This window comes from Heterodontus francisci, chromosome 30, assembly GCF_036365525.1.
Source record: "Heterodontus francisci isolate sHetFra1 chromosome 30, sHetFra1.hap1, whole genome shotgun sequence".
NCBI classification, from domain to species: domain Eukaryota; kingdom Metazoa; phylum Chordata; class Chondrichthyes; order Heterodontiformes; family Heterodontidae; genus Heterodontus; species Heterodontus francisci.
This window is the reverse complement of record NC_090400.1, coordinates 51,157,505-51,176,500: the sequence shown is the minus strand read 5'-3', so window position 1 is coordinate 51,176,500 and position 18,996 is coordinate 51,157,505. Positions and strand designations below refer to the sequence as shown.

Below are 18,996 nucleotides of genomic sequence, written 5' to 3'. Positions count from 1 at the left end.
TCGACAGTGCTATTAAGCTGCACTTGCTCAGCAACAACCTGATCACTGACACTCAATTTGGGTTCTGCCAGGGCCACTCAGCTCCTGACCTCTTTACAGCCTTGGTCCAAACATGGACAAAAGAGCTGAACTCCAGAGGTGAGGTGAAAGTGACTGCCCTTGACATCAAGGCAGCATTGGACAGAGTATGGCATCAAGGAGCCCTAGCCAAACTGGAGTCAATGGGAATCAGGAGGAAAACTCTCCACTGGTTGGAGTCCTACCTAGCACAAAGGAAGATTGTTGTGGTTATTGGAGGCCAATCATCTCAGTTCCAGGACATCACTGCAGGAGTTCCTCAGGGTAGTGTCCTAGGCTCAACCATCTTCAGCTGCTTCATCAATGACCTTCCCTCCATCATAAGGTCAGAAGTGGGGATGTTTGCTGATGATTGCACAATGTTCAGCACAATTCACGACTCCTCAGCTACTGAAGTAGTCCATGTCTAGATGCAGCAAGACCTGGACAACATTCAGGCTTGGGCTGATAAGTGGCAAGTAACATTCGAGTCAAACAAGTGCCAGTCAATGACCATCTCCAACAAGAGAGAATCTAACCATCTCCCCTTGATGTTCAACGGCATTACCATTGCTGAATCCCCGTCTATCAACAAACTGGGGGTTTACCATTGACCAGAAACTGAAATGGACCAGCCAAATAAATGCTGTGGCTACAAGAGCAAGTCAGAGACTGGGAATTCTGCGGCAAGTAACTCACCTCCTGACTCCCCAAAGCCTGTCCACCATCTACAAGGCACAAGTCAGGAGTGTGATGGAATACTCTCCACTTGCCTGGATGGATGCAGCTCCAACACTCAAGAAACTTGACACCATCCAGGATAAAGCAGCCCGCTTGATTGGCACCCCATCCACCATCTTCAATATTCACTCCCTTCACCACGGACACACAGTGGCAGCAGTGTGTACCACAGACAAGATGCACTGCAGCAACTCACCATGGCTCCTTAGACAGCACCTTCCAAACCCACGACCACTACCACCTAGAAGGACAAGGGCAGCAGATGCATGGGAACACCACCACCTGCAAGCTCCCCTCCAAGCCACACACCATCCTGACTTGGAACTATATTGCCCTTCCTTTACTGTCGCTGGGTCACAATCCTGGGACTCCCTTCCGAACAGCACTGTGGGTGTACCTATCCCACATGAACTGCAGTGGTTCAAGAAGGCAGCTCACCACCACCTTCTCAAGGGCAATTAGGGATGGGCAATAAATGCTGCCTAGCCAGCAATGTCCAGATCCCATGAATGAATAAAAAAAACTCCATAAGTCATATCTTAACAATTAACCTTTAGTGTGGCACTTTATCGAATGCCTTTTGGAAATCCAGGTATATGACATCTACTGGGTCCCCTTTAACTATCATACTAGTTACATACTCAAAAAACTCTAATAGATTTGCCAAACAGGATTTCCCTTTAGTAAAACCATGTTGACTTGTTCTAATCATACTGTACCGTTCCCATGCCTTGGCCATTCTCTTTGAATTTCTAAATCTGATCTCTCCCGAACCCTCCCCCCACTCTGTTAGTTCACAACCTCTAGTCTTATCTGCTGGCTCACTCTTGAGTTTGTACGCACTGTCCCTTCCTGTCACACCCTGATTATGATTATCCTTATTGCTATCTTGCTTTCTTACCTTCCCCTCTCTCTTTAAATAATCACATCTTCCCTCACTTGATCCCTCATCCTCACTATTTAGTTTAAAGCCCTCTCTACTGCCCTCGTTATACAACTCGCTAGAACACTGGTCCCAGCACGGTTCGGGTGACGACCATCCCAATGGGTACAGCTCCCACTTATCCTAGTACTGGTGCCAGTGCCCCATGAATCGAAACCCATTTCTCACACACCAATCTTTGAGCCACGCATTTAACTCTCTAATCTTATTTACCCCAGGCCAATTTGTTCGTGGCTCAGGTAATACCCAGAGATTTTACTTTAGAGGTTCTGCTTTTTAATTTAGCCCCTAGCTGCTCATACTCTCTATGCAGAACGCTTTCCTACTCCTAACTATGTCATTGGTATCCATGTGGATCACGACAACTGGATCCTCCCCCTCCCACTACAAGCTCCTCTCCAGCCCAGAGCAGATGTCCTGAACCCTGGTACCGGGCAGGCAACACAGCCTTCTGGACTCTCGCTCTTGGCTGCAGAGAATGGTGTCTAGCCCTCTGACTATACTATCTCCCACTACCACTTCATTCCTAATTACTCCCCCTGCTTGAATGGCTCCCTGTACCACAGTGCCATGGTCAGTATACTCATATACCCTGCAGCAGACGCTGTCATCCATACAAGGTGAAAGAACCTCAAGCCTGTTGGACAATTGCAAAGGCTGAGTCTCCTGCACTTCTGCCTTTTCAATGCCCTTACCTGCCTCACTTGCAGTCACATCCTCCTGTCCCTGACCACTGACCAAATCAGAAGACCCTATCCTATGGGGTGTGACTGCCTTCTGGAACAAAGTGTCCAGTTAACTTTCCCCTCCCCGATGCATCGCAGTGTCTGTAGCTCAGCTCCAGCTCACTGACTCTGAGCTGAAGCCCTTGAGCTGCAGACCCTGACTGCAGACATATTTGCCATGGATCACGCTGGTGTCCATGAGCTTCCACATACTGCAGCTGCAACACGTCAAGAGGACTAATTTCAATGCAATGCGAAGGGATTTAGCCAGGGTAAAATGGAACCAAAGACTGACAGGAAGAGCTATATCGTAACAAAGGTTAACTTTAAAGAAGAGATGCTTCAGATGCAGGCTAGGTGAATTCCAACAAGGGTGAAAGGTAATGGAACCAAAAACAGGGCACCTTGGATGAAGAGGGAGGTAGCGAATATGATGAAACAAAAAAGAGGGTGTACGATGCCTGCCAGGTGAATTCTTCAAGTGACAACCAAGCCATATACAATCATTTGAGAAGGGAGATGAAGAGGAAAATAAGACTGGCAAAGAGAGAGCATGAGAATAGAATGGCAGTGAACATAAAAGGGAGCCCAAAAATTTTCTACTGACATGTAAATAGTAAGTGGGTAGTAAGGGGTGGATTGGGGCCTGTTGGGAACAAAGAGTATAATACATGCTTAGAGGTGCAGGACAAGGCTAATATAGAATCAGAGAAAAATTACGATATAGAAGGAGGTCATTCAGCCCATCGTGTTGGCGCCAGCCGAAGAAACTAGCTGCTCAATCTAATCCCACCTTCCAGCATCTGGTCCATTGCCTTGCAGGTTACATCATTCTGTCTACTCTATCTAGGCCCCTCATAATTTTGTACAGCTCAATTAAGTCACCCCTCAGCCTCCTCTGTTCTAAGGAAAACAACCCTAGCTGATCCAATCTTTCCTCATATCTGCAACTTTCAAGCCCTGGAAACATTTTTGTAAATCTCCTCTGTACTCTCTCAGGAGCAATTATGTCTTTCCTGTCATGTGGTGACCAGAACTGTACACAATATTCCAGCTGTGGCCTAACCAGCGTTTTATGCAGTTCCAGCATTACATCCCTGCTTTTGTATTCTATACCTCGGCCAATAAAGGAAAGAATTCCTTATGCCTTCTTCACCACTTTATCTACCTGTCCTGCCACCCTCATCAACTCCTGAAGGTGGCAGGACAGGTAGATAGAGTGGAAAAGAAGGCATATGGAATGCCCACATCTTCTGCATCCATGCATAAGTTCCCTTGCACATCTCTGATAGGCCCTACTCTTTCCTTAGCTATCCTCCCGTTTATTGTGTATTCCCTCGCTTTATTTGCCCTCCCCAAATGCATTACCTCACACTTCTCTGGATTGAATTCCATTTGCCACTTACCCACCCACTCAACCAAACCATTGAAAACATTCTGGAGTCTACAGCTATTCTCTTCACTATCAACTGCATGGCCAATTTTTGGGTCATCAGCAAATTTCCCAATCATGCCTCCCACATTTAAGTTAAAATCATTAATATATACCACAAACAACAAGGGACCCGACACTGAGCCCTGTGGAACACCAGTGGAAACCGCTTTCCATTCGCAAAAACATCCGTCGACTACTACCCTTTGTTTCCTGTGCCTGAGTCATTTCTGGATCCAACCTGTTACATTCCCCTGTATCCCGTGGGCTTTCATTTTACTGACCAGTCTGTCATGCGGGACCTTGTCAAATGCCTTACTAAAATCCATGTAGACCACATCCACTGCACTACCCTCATCAATCCTCCTTGTTACTTCCTCAAAAAACTCAATTAAGTTAGTAAGCCATGACCTTCCCATAATAAATCCATGCGGACTATCCCTGATTTATCTGTGCCTTTCTAAGTGGCACTTTATCCTGTCTCTCAGAATTGATTCCAATAATTTACACACCATCAAGTTCAGACTGATCGGCCAACAATTGTTTGGCCTATCCCTTGCACTCTTTTTAAATAGTGGTATAACGTGCGCAGACCTAAATCTTCTGGCACCTCGCCTGTATCCAGTGAGGAATTGAAGATGATCCTCAGCCCATCCACTATTTCCTCCCTGGCTTCCTTTAACAAGCTGCGATGCAATTCATCTGGCCCTGGCAATTTATCCACCTTCAAGGATGTCAGACCCTCTAGTACTTCCTCTCTCATTATGTTTATCGTATCTAATATTTCACACTCCTCCTCTTTTACTACAATGTCTGCATCAACCATCTCCTTTGTGAAGACTGAGACAAAGTACTCATTAAGAACCCTGCCCACATCTTCTGCATCCACGCATAAGTTCCCTTGTACATCTCTGATAGGCCCTACCCTTTCCTTAGTTATCCTCTTGCTCTAAATGTACTGATAAAACATCTTTGGGTTTTCCTTGATTTTACCTGCCAATAATTTTTCACGTCTTCTCTTGGCTTTTCTAATTTCGTTTTTTACCTCACCCTTGCACTTTGTATACTCTTCTTGGCTTTCTAACATATTAAGTTTTTTGTGATCATCATAAGCTTTCTTTTTCTGCTTTAACTTACCCTGATGCTTCATATACTTAATGAGCACTTTGTATCAGTGTTCACGAAGGAAGTGGAATCTGACAAAATATCAATAGAAGCGGTGAGAGTAGAGGCAATGGATAGGGTAAAAATTGAGAGTGAGGAGGCCCTGGAAAGGCTGGCTATGCTTAGAGTGGATAAGTCACCTGGTCCAGATGGCTTGCATCCAAGGTTGCTAAAGGAAGTGGAAGGGCTTGCCATAATCCAATCATCCCTTGATATGTGAGAAGTGCTAGAGGATTGGAGAGTGGCAAATGTGATACTCTTATCCAAGAAAGGGTATAAGGACTGTTCTAGCAACTACAGGCCAGTTAGTTTAACATCAGTGGTGGGTAAAGTTTTAGAAACAATAATCAGGGGAAAAAATCAACAGCCAATTGGAGAGGTTCGAGTTAATTAAGGAGAGCCAGCATGGATTTGTAAAGGGGAGATCATGCTTGACTAATCTAATTGAATTTTTTGATCAAGTAACAGAGAAGGTTGATGAAGGGAATGCAATGTTTATATGGATTTTAAGAAAGCGTTTGATAAGGTACCACATAAAAAGCTGGTTAACAAAATTGAGGCTCATGGAATAGGAGGGTCAGTATCCAACTGGAAAAAAAATTGGCTTAAGGACAGAAAACAGTAAATGGTTGTTTTTGAGACTGGAGGATGGTAGACAGTGGTGTTCCCCAAGGGTCAGTACTGGGCCCACTGTTTTTTTTGCTATATATATAAAAATGACTTAGATCTTGGAATACAGTGTAGAATTTCAAAATTTGCCAATGACACCAAACTTGGAGGTGTGGCAAACAGTGAGGATGATATGAACCATGTGTAACAGGACACAGGACAGCAGAATGGGTAGAGAGATGGCAGATGGAATTTGATACTGACAAGTATGAGGTGATGCATTTTAGCCGAAGGAATTGGGAGAGGCAGTATAGACTTAATGGCACAGTTCTAATGAATGTGCAGGAACAGAGGGACGTGGGGGTGCATGTGCATCAATCTTTGAAGGTAGCAGGACATGTTGAGAGAATCGTTAATAAGGAATATGGGATCTTGGGATTCGTAAACAGACACATTGAGTACAAAAGCAGGGAAATTGTGCTGAACCCTTATAAAGCTCTGGTTAAGCCCCGACTGAAGTATTACACATGAACATACGAATTAGGAGCAGGAGTAGGCCACTCGACCCCTCGAGCCTGCTCGGCTATTCAATAAGCTCATGGCTGAATTGATTACTCCACATTTCCACCTACCCCTGATAACCTTCCACCCCCTTGCGTCCAGATCTGGTCACCACACTTTAGGAAGGTCCTTGAAAGGGTGCAGAGGAGATTTACCAGAATGGTTGCAGGGATGGGGGATTTTAATTGCAAGGTTAGGTTGGAAAAGCTGGGGTTGTTCTCTTTAGAGCAAAGGGGAGATTTGATGGAGATGTACAAGATTATGACAGATTTGGATAAGTTAGACAAAGAAAAGCTGTTCCCGTTAGCTGATGGTACAAGGAGTAGGGGACACTGGCTGAAGGTTTTGGGCAAGAGATGCAGGGGGAATACGAAGAAGAAATGTTTTACTCGGCGTGTGGTAATGACCTGGAACTCGCAGCCTACAATGGTAGTGGAAACAGAGACAATCAATGACTTCAAAAGGAAATTGGATGGCCTCTTGAAGGAAATAAACTTGCAGGACTCTGAGGATCTAATGGGGAAATGGGACTGACTGGATAGTTCCATGAAGAGCCTTCTTCTGTGCCATAAATGACTATGACTCTGTAACATTAAGGTTTTTAATTTCATTTTCAAATTAGGGTCTGTCTCACAAAAATATGCTTTAAATCCAAAATCATAGCACCCAACTGTTCATTTGACAAGTCATCTCTTCAGATAATGGTCTCACATCGCGTACTCCATCACAGTGGTTAAGAAGGCAAACAGGATATTTGTGTTTATTAGCAAAGGCATAGAATATAAGAGCAAAGAGGATATTGTGACGGAAACCACACCTGCCAAATGGAAACATATTAATTTCGTCATATGGAACACTATTTGAACATTTACTGGACATTGAACATAACTTGTTTAAAAAGACCACAGAACTGAATGGCTGAAAACATGGCTGTACATTTGCATTCTGAAATACAGTTGCATCGAGAGGCAATAAGAGTGCTGCCTGATTCAATGAGCCAGATGGGTTTTGTCAATAGTGATGATCAAAAGACATTGAGAGTCATTGTCTGTGCAAGAGCCAGCACTCCAACCCCCCACCGAGTGTGTCTAGCAAACTTTGAAGAATCAACAATCCTCACAGGCGATGCTGTTTCAAACAAAGAGCTGGTCACATGACTAACCTGGGAATTGATTGAATTGTGCCTCACAGAAAAGTTTTGGGCAGACTGCAATTTTGAAGACCAAAGAGAAGCAAGATCTCTCTCTTTCTTTCAGGCAAAGTTCCAGGGACCCACAGAAGCAACTTAAACCTCAAGACAGAAGACCCTTCCAGCTTTCTGATACCAGTGAAACAAGTTTGAAAGTGTGCACTGGGCCCCAATGAGAACTGCAAGACTTAACTTCAATCGAAGACTTCACAGCAAAACTAAAAACAGTAACTGAATTTCATCTACTACTTCAAACCTTCCCCCTTTAATTCTTTCTCCCCTTCTGTATCTATTTGTGTGTGTGTTTATCGCATATGCATGCGAGTGTGGTTGCATCCTATAGTTTTAGTAGTTTAAACTGAGTTAGAGAGTTAAGGTTAATAAACTTACATCCTTCTTGTTTAAACCTGAGAAAGCCTATCTGATTGCTTCCTTTACAATTACAATTATAGAGCAGTGAGCAAGGACCCACTGAGGTGAAGCTAAAGACACTGTATTTTTAAAAGGTTAAACCCTGTTATGGTCAAACCAGGAAAGGGGCGAGAGGGGAGCCTGAGACCCCTTCCTCATCTGGTCATAACAATATGCTGGAACAGTATAAAACACTAGTTAGGCCACAGAGAGTACGGTGTACAGATCTGGTCACATTACAGGAAGGATGTGATCGCATTAGAGTGGGTACAGAGGAGATTTATGACGATGTTGCCAGGACTTGATAATTTTAGCGATGAGGAAAGATTTGATCGACTGGGGTTGTTTTCTTTGGAACAGAGATGGTTGAGGGGTGATTTAATTGAGGTGTACAAAATTATAAGGGGCCTTGATAAAATGGATAGGAAAGACATATTGCCCTTAACAGAGAAGTTAATAACTAGGGGGTGGGGGGGGGGGGGGGATAGATTTAAAGGGATTAGAGGAGAGTTGAGGAGAATATATTTCATTTAGAGGTGGTGGGGGTCTGGAACTCACTACCTGAAAGGGTGGTAGAGGTGGAAACTCTCATCATATTTAAAAGGTGCTTGGATATGCACACGAGATTCCATAACCTGCACGATGACGGACCAAGACCTGGAAAGTATGATTAGACAAATAGCCTTTTTGCAGCTGGCAAAGGCGCAATGGGCCAAATTGTGGCCTTCTGTGCTGTGAATTTCTACGATTTCATGAGGTTGGAGAGTTAACAGCACAGTTTGGAAAACAAAGGATAATCTTTGAATTATCCAATGAGCCAAGATGACCACCAAAGTCCCATAGTCATTGTTTCCCTTCCAGTGCCTTGCCTGACTGATTATTTATGTATGAGCCTGGACAGAGCGTCAGTTTATTATTCAATGGTAGAGGCAGGTCTGTACTCGCCCTATACACATGTATTCATCACTGGTTCCCAATCAGGAATGGAATGCCAGTTAATTTTCCATCTCTCGAGTTCAGGAGACACAAGGCCAATTAAATTGTGGTGCTGAGAAAAACTAAATTGCTTATATCAGGGATCTAACCTGGAATTCTCCCAGATAGTTTCATATTGCAGGGTGGGGATTTACTCTCACTTCCATCTGAGCTATTGGGGAATTTCCATTTCTTTTTAGTCAGGGATGGTGGAGAAGAGGCACGCTTTGAGTGGAATGAAACTTGTCAGAAGAGGCTAGGCTGGAAGTTCCCAGAACAACAGCTGCTGACCCAAGACCTGATGGTAGAAATTGTTTACTCTGTTTTAAGAATTGACACTTACAACAGAAAATCTGAGTAGTTTCACAGTGATTAAAACTCCACATTTTATCGGAGTCTGATTCCAAATGCATGTTATATTACACACACGCTCGAACTCTACCTATTTCCACATTTTACGCGACCACTACAATCGCTGTGCTGAAAACAGTATTAGGAATGACTTTTGGTATTTCCAAAGCAGCAGAGATGCTAAAGAGTTCACGTGTTTCTTAATTATAAAGGAACATAAAAGTGGATTGATGTGCAATAGTGTTAAGGGGAAAAACCGAATCACAAAAACAGTGGATTGATGTGCAATAATGTGAAGGGGAAAAACAGAGTCATTATTGCTTGTGGGACTTTGCTGAACACAAGTTGGTTGCCAGATTTCCTACATCATACGAGTGACTATACTTCAAACGTACTTCATAAAGCTCATTGGGAGGTCCTGCAGTTGTGAAAGGTGCTATATAAACACAAAGCTTTCATTTTCTTTACACTCCTATGATAAGTAACCTAACACCCAAGGCTCACGTGAGTAATGGCCACTTGAGATGGCAACTATTGATCATAGAACCGTACTCCAGTAGGGAGGCAAGCCCTTCAGGAGGGAGAAAATAAAATAAAAAAAGAGACCCTTTTTATTGTCACTATAGAATGAAAGGAGTCTCAAACCCCCAGCATAACCAAGGAATTAAGGTAACAGCCCAAACTTAGCCTGATAATGGGAGAACGATTAAAACCTATTGGCTTTTTTTTGGGATATTAAAACAAGCAGTTAAGGCTTATGGCAAAGGACGATTTATAAATAATTTTCTGCAGTACAATGAATTATGTAACTGTAACTTCTGATGAAAGGTCACAGTCCTGAAACTTTAACTCTGTTTCTCTTTACCGATGCTGCCAGACTTGCTGAGTATTTCGAGCACTTTCTGGTCCTCTACACTCTGTTACCTGGGATTTGTATTCAAATAGTGAACCTGATTTTGTTTTGACCACAGGATGTTTCATGAAGTTGGTTTGACAAGTGTCCTGAGGAATTGTGTAGGGCATTTTAGCAGCACTGGAACCTGTGACCATCGTCAGGGAGAAGAAAGCAGAAATATCAATGTATCTGAGCAGTTGAATTTTCCAGTATTGAATTCATGTTAGCCCCAGTGTTTCTCATTCATGACATCATCCTGATGAAATTATGCTGTATAATGTCACACTCAGAGAGAAGAGTGATGAGATATGAAATGAACTGGAGCAATTATGAAATAAAAGTCAACTATTGAACTGAACTACAAAAAAAGCATTTGTGCTACAGGCATTTTGGAGCAGAGGTCGTCACCCCTCCTGTACTGTCAATAAACAGGTTTGTCTGACGAATCCCATAATCCACATGTGAATTAGCCTTGGGGAAAAACACATTGAAGTGGAAAACAACCCATTCCATACTAACAACTCCTATCTGCAGGAATGGAGCTAACAAAGACTTTTGCAGACAGACTGGCTCTGAAGCCAAGGCCAAAATAATGTGCGAAATAAGACCTATTTATCAAAATGGACCACATTCAAATACCATTATGTAACAATGCTTCCCATATCCTGGAATATTGTATGAAGTACCCCAGGGAGAGAGCCCTTAGTCACCTGACTGACAATTTTCTACTTTAAAGGGTATCTCTCCGGAGAGAGTGAGGTAGAACATCCAGGAAGACCTTTTCCAGCCCGAACATTTGTGAGACAGTTTCAGCTAAGCATGAGCCCTGCTGATAACATCTTTTAACTACTGCAGCAGAGAAATTAAAAGGTGACTTTGGAACTCCCAAACTGTGAAAGTGAACCAGCATCAACTTCGGATTAAGGCTTATCCACAAGGAGCCTGTGACACTTCCTTTTCAAGACAATGAAAGAATTCAAAAGGTTTTTGTTTTAAACAACAAACCCTTTTACAACAATTGGACTCTAATTTATTACTACCACTCTACTCTCCCTGTTTTTGTGTGTGCGTGTGTGAATGCATGAGGGGGTGAAGTGGCGAATATTTTTTGGTTATTGTGTAACAAAAAATATTTTATCTTTCTTTTTTAAATCTAGGAAAAAACTTGTTGTTTGTCTATTTATTTGACCCTTAAAACATTCAGGGACTAAAACACTTTTAAAAACACTATCTGTGGTCAGTTGAGAGTTGAAAAGTGGAAGCCACCCACACCACTTCCCATCTGGGCTGAGATGGGATTTTAAACATCAGATTATACCAGAGATTTAGAGACTGGAAGAAAATTGATTTCTAAAATTGAGAAGATTAAACAGATTTTCTCACATTCCTTTTTTCTCTCTACAGTGCTAAGAACAAAAGGCATGGCCACATTCAATGTTAAAGTGTTTGCACAGCAGGGAGAAGTATCCAACATTAAATCAATGATGCATTGATGATTTAAAAGCTGTAGCTACCCAGGTGGGAGTCACTTTCAAGCAAAATATAATGAACCTGAAATACTTAGGAATCTAGCTTATCATTTTAATTGCACCCTGATCCAGAAGAAGCAAGCATGGAATCTTAAACTGAAACGATAGCTCTAGCTAGTATTCAATTTGAAAAGCCAAAATGCAGCTTCAAAAGGAAAAAAGAGAGGCAGCAGAGAGACAGTTCAAGTTAGACAGGCTGCAAGCACAAGATGAGAATGCCACCAGCCATTCCAATATTATCCCCAATTTAGAGCAAAGCTTGGATGTTTTGAGACACTCATGATTATTGCCAAAATTTCATGAGAGATTGAGTCCTATTTTATCTCCTTTGAGAAAATAGCTACCAGAGTAAAATGGCCAAAATAATAATGGACTCTCCTTTTACAAGGTGAATTGGTAGGTAGAGCTCGTGAAGCTCATTCCATGTTGTCTAAAGAAAGCCCTTTTGATTACCAACAGACTAAAACTGCTTTCGTACATGCATATGAGTTAGTCTATCAGCAAAATTTTAGAAATGCTAGGGTAAGACCTGCCCAAACCCTTATTGAATTTGAAAGAATTAAACATACGGCTTTTGGTCGCTGGATACAATCTCTCAAGTTAGACACCTCATACAAAAACTTGAGGTGATTCTATTAGATGAAACTAAATACAGTATTCCCATCAACATCAAGACCCATATTGAAGAACAAAGAGTCACAGGGTAAGAGAAGCTTCTACAATGGGAGACTATTATGAGCTCACCCATAAATCCTTTTCTCAAGGAAAATCCTTGCATAGTAATCCCCAGAGGTCCGGGAAGAACAGAAAATGGGATAGTGAGAAAAGATGGGGTGCTAGTGAAAGGGAAACTAAAAGTGAGAATGCAGGGAGCCCTTTGCAAGTCAGGAAAGGAAGTGCAGAGGATAAAACTTTTATCCACAGAACTGTGTGTTCCCATTATAGCAAAGCAGGGCACGTGAAATCCGACTGCTGGAAATTAAAGAAGTCAGTGAGTTTTCTGGGAGTTCACCAGGCAAGCCTAGAAAAGATTGCCCAGCAGGCATCAAGGTGGACAAGCCTGTGGTTCTAACCGCAGAGATGGATACCTCAAAGAATTAGGTGTGGCAGAAATAGAAACAATTCCTGAGGGTTACCAGAATTTTGTTTTAAATGGAAAGGTAAGTCCATTGTCCTGCTCAGAGATCCATGGGCTACTCAATCTTTAATGCTGGATAAAGGCATAACCTTTCCACCAGAGAGCTTGCTAAAGGTAAAAGTTCTGGAAAAAAAGCATTGAAAGTGGATATATGTCCGTATCCTTACTTAAGCTGAACAGACTCTCACCCAATCTCCTGTACTGAGGACTGTATTAACTGAGCAGCAAGCTCTACCTACATTAGTAAAATTGATTTATTGAAAGAATACTGCTAAGTTCTCATGACCACTCAAGCAAAAGACATCTCAGCCTTTGTAAACCCCCATCCCCGCAACGATGGCTTATTTCAATGCCAGTCCCCTTAAAGAATGGCCCAGCAACAATCCAGAGACTAATTTTTTTTTAAATTCATGGGATTTAAGCGTCACTGGCCAGGCCAGCATTTATTGCCCATCCCTAATTGCCCTTGAGAAGGTGGTGGTGAGCTGCCGTCTTGAACCGCTGCAGTCCATGGTGGGTAGGTACACCCACAGTGGTGTTAGGAAAGGAGTTCCAGGATTTTGACCCAGCGACAGTGAAGGAATGGCGATATAGTTCCAAGTCAGGATAGTGCGTGACTTGTAGGGGAACTTGCAGGTGGTGGCGTTCCCGTGTAGTTGCTGCCCTTGTCCTTCTAGTTGGTAGAGGTCGCAGGTTTGGAAGGTGCTGTCGAAGGAGCCTTGGTAAAGAACCAGATGGTAGCTGTTTTAAACAATGTCATCTACCTGGATGACCTGTTAATTTACAGTGATACCTAGGAAGACCATTTGAACCATTTAAGGGAACTCTTGAAGGGTCTACAGAAGGTTCACCCCCGAGTGGTCAATTTAGCAAAAAACAAATTCATTAAAGCTAAAGTAATCGATTTGGGCCACATTGTAGACCAAGGTGGGGTGTTGCTAAGGGCAGCAAAACTGCAAGCCCGGGTAGATTTCCCCGTTCCCAAAACTAAAAAGGAAATCATATGGTTCCTGGGAATGTGCAGCTTCTACCGAAAATTTGTTTCCAACTTCAGCACCTTAACTGTTCCCTCAGCTGACTTACGAAAGAAAAATGTAAAAGTGCTGAGGTTAGAGCGGTGCCAGCTGGCTTTTGAAAAATTGAAGGCGATTTTAACAAATGACCCAGTATTGGCCGCCCAAATTTTAATAAACCCTTTAAGTTGGCTATTGCCACCAGTGATGTCAGAGTACAAGCGTTCTTACTCCAAGATAACGATTCAGGCCTCAAGGGGCCGACTGGCTATTTCTCAAAAAAGCTAAACAAACACCAAAGAACATACTACACAATAGAGAAAGAGGCATTCGGACTCCTACTAGTCCTTCAACATTTCAAATTTTATGCAAATAACAGACAAAGAAATTCAAATCTAAAGTGGCGACAACGCCCTCACATTTCTGGAAAAATTTTAAAGTTAAAAATGTCAGACTGTTCTGATGGAGCTTACTTCTCCAGCTGCTCAACTTGAAAATTGTATACATAGCTGGGAAGAACATTAATGCTGATGCACTGTCCAGAATTTAAACAGTGTACTACCAGAAATCTACAAAGAAATCATGACTGAAAGCCTAAGGAGTGCATGGGATGAATGCATACAGATGTGTGCTCTCCTATGTCTCTCTTCCTTTCCATTTTTTGCAGGGACATATCACACTCAAGGAGGGAACAGTGATGAAATAGGAAAGGAACTGGAACAATTATGAAATAAAAGTCAACTGTTGAACTGAACTACAAAAAAATGGACACATTTGTGCTACAGGCAAGATGGAGTAGAAGTCAGTCCTGTACTGTCAATAAACAGATTTGCCAGTTGAAGATGAAACCCATCATCGAGGTCTGAATTAGCTTTGGGGAAAACACATTGAAATATAAAATAGCCCATTCCATGCTAACAATTCCTATCTGCAGGAATGGAGCTAAGAAAGACTTTTGCAGACAGACTCAGAAGCCAAGGCCAAAATAAGTGTGAAATAAGACCCATTTATCAAAAAGGACAACAGATCACGTAACAATGGTTCCTATATCCTGGAACAATGTATGAATCATGCCAAAGGAGAGCCCTTAGTCATCTGACACCTCAACTTGACAAGTTTCTACCTTAAAAGTTAACTCTCACATGCGACAGGGGGGACAGAACAGCAAGAGAAGGTCTTTTCCAGCCAGAACAGCCGTGAGACAGTTCCAGCTAAGCAGCAGCCCTGCTGATATCTTTTAACAACTGCAGCAGAGAAATTGCAAGGTGACGTGTGGAACTTTCCAACTTCAAAAGTGGAACAGAATTTCCACCATCGACATCAGATTGAGGCTTAACCACAAGGAGCCTGTGACATTTCTTCCTTTCCAAGACCACAAACATGCAGGCCTGCACTGCTGAAAGATTTCCTCCAGAAAAGCTTTTAAAGGATTTTTAAACAAACTTTTTTTTACAATTGGTCTGCAATTGCAAGCTACCTCGCTACATGATCGTTTGTTGTGTGTGTGTATGCAAATGCGTGAGTGGGTGAAGTTGTGAATATTTTTTCGTTATTGTGTAACAATAAATATTTTGTTTTAAACCTATGAGAAAACCAGTTGTTTGTCTATTTATTTGACCCTTAACACTTAGGGACTAAAATACTATTTACGGTCAGTTAAGAGGTGAAAAGTGGGAATCACCCACACCACTTCCCATCTGTCTAACAACAGTCTCTCTGGCATTAATGTCCTTTCTATGATATAGCACCCGTAACTGCAGACAGTATTTAACTGTGGTCCAACCTTGGCAGAAATTTATCACAACTGCTTTGCTTTTCCTAAAAACAAAATGTCTTCTTTTAAAAAAAAGTTTCTTTCCCAGCACCTTAAAGAAATTATGCATTTGGTTAGAGGTGTCAAGCTGTCTTTCCAATGAAGTTACTATCATTCCTCATTTCTCCTTCCAAAGTGGAGGACTTCATATTTTTCCATACTAAATTGTATCTGCCACCTGGCTGCCCATTCTGCTGAATTGTATATGTCCTCCTCAAGTTTTATATAGTCCATTTGCTCGCACTGAGGATAATAGCCCTATTGTCATAAAACAGTGCATCCTGCAACTAGGAGCAATGCCATGGGAGATCTGTTTGCACATGCTTGTGTAGCAAAAGCACCAGTGCATTGGCGAATGAATCAATTTCACCGTCATGAATCAGCTTCAATAACTTGCCATACAAATGAGAGAAAATAAAAGTCCACAGATTATAAATGCAAGATTGTAAGATCAAACCTCATTTTAATGCTGCAGCATCCCTTTTCCTCATCAATTTCACAAATCTGAAATAAACAGTAGTCTAGGTACACACAAGTGCATTTAGAGGACTGTCTATGAAAGATCAAATAAAAGATTAACGGAGAGGAAAAAACTTAAATATTTACAGAAATCTAAATATAAAGAACACTCATTTACAAGATTTATAATGCAGGCTGTATGTGGAGAACAGGAAAAGGAATACTGTAACTTTACATTGCACACTTGTAATGCCTGAAAATCAGGTAAGACTTATTTTACAAATATCATTTTAGGATACAATACATGAGTAATTTGAGATATGTCACATGGTTAGTGTTGCATGCTTGGGAGAAATGGATGATTTTGGACCTGCAGTCCCCAAAGCTCTCCAACACTGGGGGTGTTTCTCATGAGATGTCTGGGTCTGTTGTGGACTAATTGATTAATTGCTATGATTAGGCAACTCAATTATTATTCTATCATGGAACTGCCAAGCTAGCAGAAGGGGAACTTGATGGACTTTGGTCTTCTTTCGTCTTGCAATTTGTGTATTCCTAAAAACGCTTTTAGAAAAAAATTCTAGTGACAGTTTCTCATCCCTTTTTAGAATGATCACTGACACAGCCCCTTTATAACCCACTTACTTCACCAAAAAAAAGGTTAAATAGTTTACAGAGGGAAACAGGCAACTGGGTTCCTCGTCAGTATCTACAAATTGTGTTCTATCACTGAGCTTCCTGTGCTGGATCAAAGCTCGTACAATAGGTTGTGATGGGATTCTGCGCTTGAGAATGACTTCTTTCTCTGAAGTTTTTTGGCTGATGACACCTGTAAGTAATAATACACAGCGTTTTATTTTTGTCTCTTTTAATGACATAAAATGCAACGGAAGGGAAGAGAGAAGTTAACATTACCGACACTAGAATAATCAAATTTTGTTATGTTATACATGTACAGCAACTAACTGCTTTACAAAAAGCAAAATAATACAATATATCATCACATGTATTTACAGTGTAGTAAATATACCTTTGTCAATTTTACACAAAAACTATTTACAGATGAACGTACTGCAGTTTAAAAAAAATCTGTGGCCAACACTAGCAGTGACTTCTTGCAGTAAGGTCTGTTGCATAACATTGACTGAGAAACACCTTTGATTTGTAAATCGTGTGTGTATGTGTGTGTGTATATTTATATATATGTGTGAGAAGGAGACACAGACCCAGAAACAAAATCAAAGACAGTGATATTAGCCTCAGGTCAGCTGTCAAGGGTTCATCAGCTTTTGACTGTGAACACTACTGTCTCTGGGGCAACATTCTTAAGACCACACTGAAACGTATTGTTAATTGCACAAGATATTGTTGCTGTTTCATTTTTTTATGACATAATGGCAACTACACAATCGTCCCTAAAGGAGTCACATTTGCTGAATACCACAAATTTAATACTAAGTTTCTTGTTGTGATAATTATCTATTTTGGCAAAGTTCTTGCATATCATTTTTAATTCATAGTTTTTCCAGGACTGTAAACAAATATAAAAAACAGACAAAGTCTTTGTTATTTGCGGAATCAGTAAAATAAATGCAATGGTTATGTACATTTTCTATGATTGCTGCAATGGACCAAACTCGTGTGTGTGTGTGTGTGTGTCTCAAATGTGCTTTAAACATGGCGGTTGGTTACTGTACCCACAGCTTAAAGGTTTCTTTTTCGAAACACAGGGAGTTCTCCTCAGAGCAAAAATCACCAACGGATGTGATTAATTCCTACCCATTAAGCCACTTTTGTTGATTGTTGAAAAGTGCACAAACAGCAAAGCACTTATCATTATCATATAAAAGGCAAATAAGGTAGAACCATCCTTTCTGCAATTAATGGCTTCCATGTTTTGACAGCTATTAACAGTGTTGATAAGAATTTCAGTGCCTTTTTCTCTCACCTCCCCCTCCACCCCAAATAAAGCTGACATAACTAAATAAAAATTCTTCTTCCTTTTGGAACTTCATGTTCTGTGAACTAGAACAACTTTCTAGAAACACTGCAGAAAATACTGGTTGCGTGAAAGAAAAAAATCAAGTGGGTCGCAGGGCGATCTTCGGCTGTTAGTCGTCAGGCAGCTTATGTCTGATGTGGCAGGAGCAGAAACTTTTTTTGGGGAGGGGGGTGGTGTGGTGGGGTTCACCTGGGCGAAGCCCAACAAGATTTGATGGGTCAGTCACAAAACACTTCACACAATCTTTTTAATGCTGGGGCGCTTGAAGCTGCCGGCACTGCGCTGTTTCTGCACTTGGCTTGCGGACCCGTGACGGATTCGCCCGCTGTTGGTATGTCCCGACGTTGGCGAAAGCTCCACGTTCTCTTTATCGATTCCTGCAAAATCATGGAAATATACACGGTACAAGTTACTCACTTAACAAAAACTATTTGTTTTCAAAACGGCTAATGGTCAGGCACTGAAGAATGCCCAAGACTCGGCACAGTATTAAGGATACCGGCTACAAGACTGGCCATCAACTAGAGACAATTCACCCCCGGGACATGTTAGCTATACCTGCCTTCTCTTTCCCAACAGACAGAAAAAGATCAGGACTTGCCATCCAGGATAACGTTTCAGGAAATTACACACTGTGCTAAGTGTTTGTTTAGAAACGCATTGGAACTTCAAAATGCAACTGCATCCCAGTGACAGCACTTGTTCATTTAATTGCGTTGGGGTTGGCATTAAGTCTAAACTGTCTTAATTTCGAGGTGTTAAGAGTCCACAGCTACAAGTCCAATGTTCTTGCTGCCAGTTCATTCTCCCCCCTTTCTCCTGAAGGTGGCGACTTGCATCAGTCAGCTTCCATACATGCCAGCAACCCTCTGCTACTTAACTCAAGCACACTTGTTATCAGCTCCCTGGGCACGCTTGCAGCTTCAAATTTCAAAGAGAAAGCTGAAAAGACTTCCCATTTCTTTGTCAAAAAATAAACAGCATATTAG

General features: G+C 41.8%; 1 protein-coding gene across 7 annotated transcripts in view; it reads right to left on the bottom strand.

The window, feature by feature from the left end:
- Positions 1-16,856: 16,856 nt before the first annotated feature.
- Positions 16,857-18,996, bottom strand: part of nf1a (neurofibromin 1a) — a 291,554-nt gene continuing 289,414 nt past the window's right edge. For all 7 annotated transcript variants that reach the window (XM_068010585.1, XM_068010587.1, XM_068010588.1 and 4 more), the window contains one exon: positions 16,857-18,384. In XM_068010585.1, the coding sequence (XP_067866686.1) occupies positions 18,242-18,384 (143 nt within the window). In that variant the 3' untranslated portion in view covers positions 16,857-18,241. The remainder of the gene's footprint in view (positions 18,385-18,996) is intronic.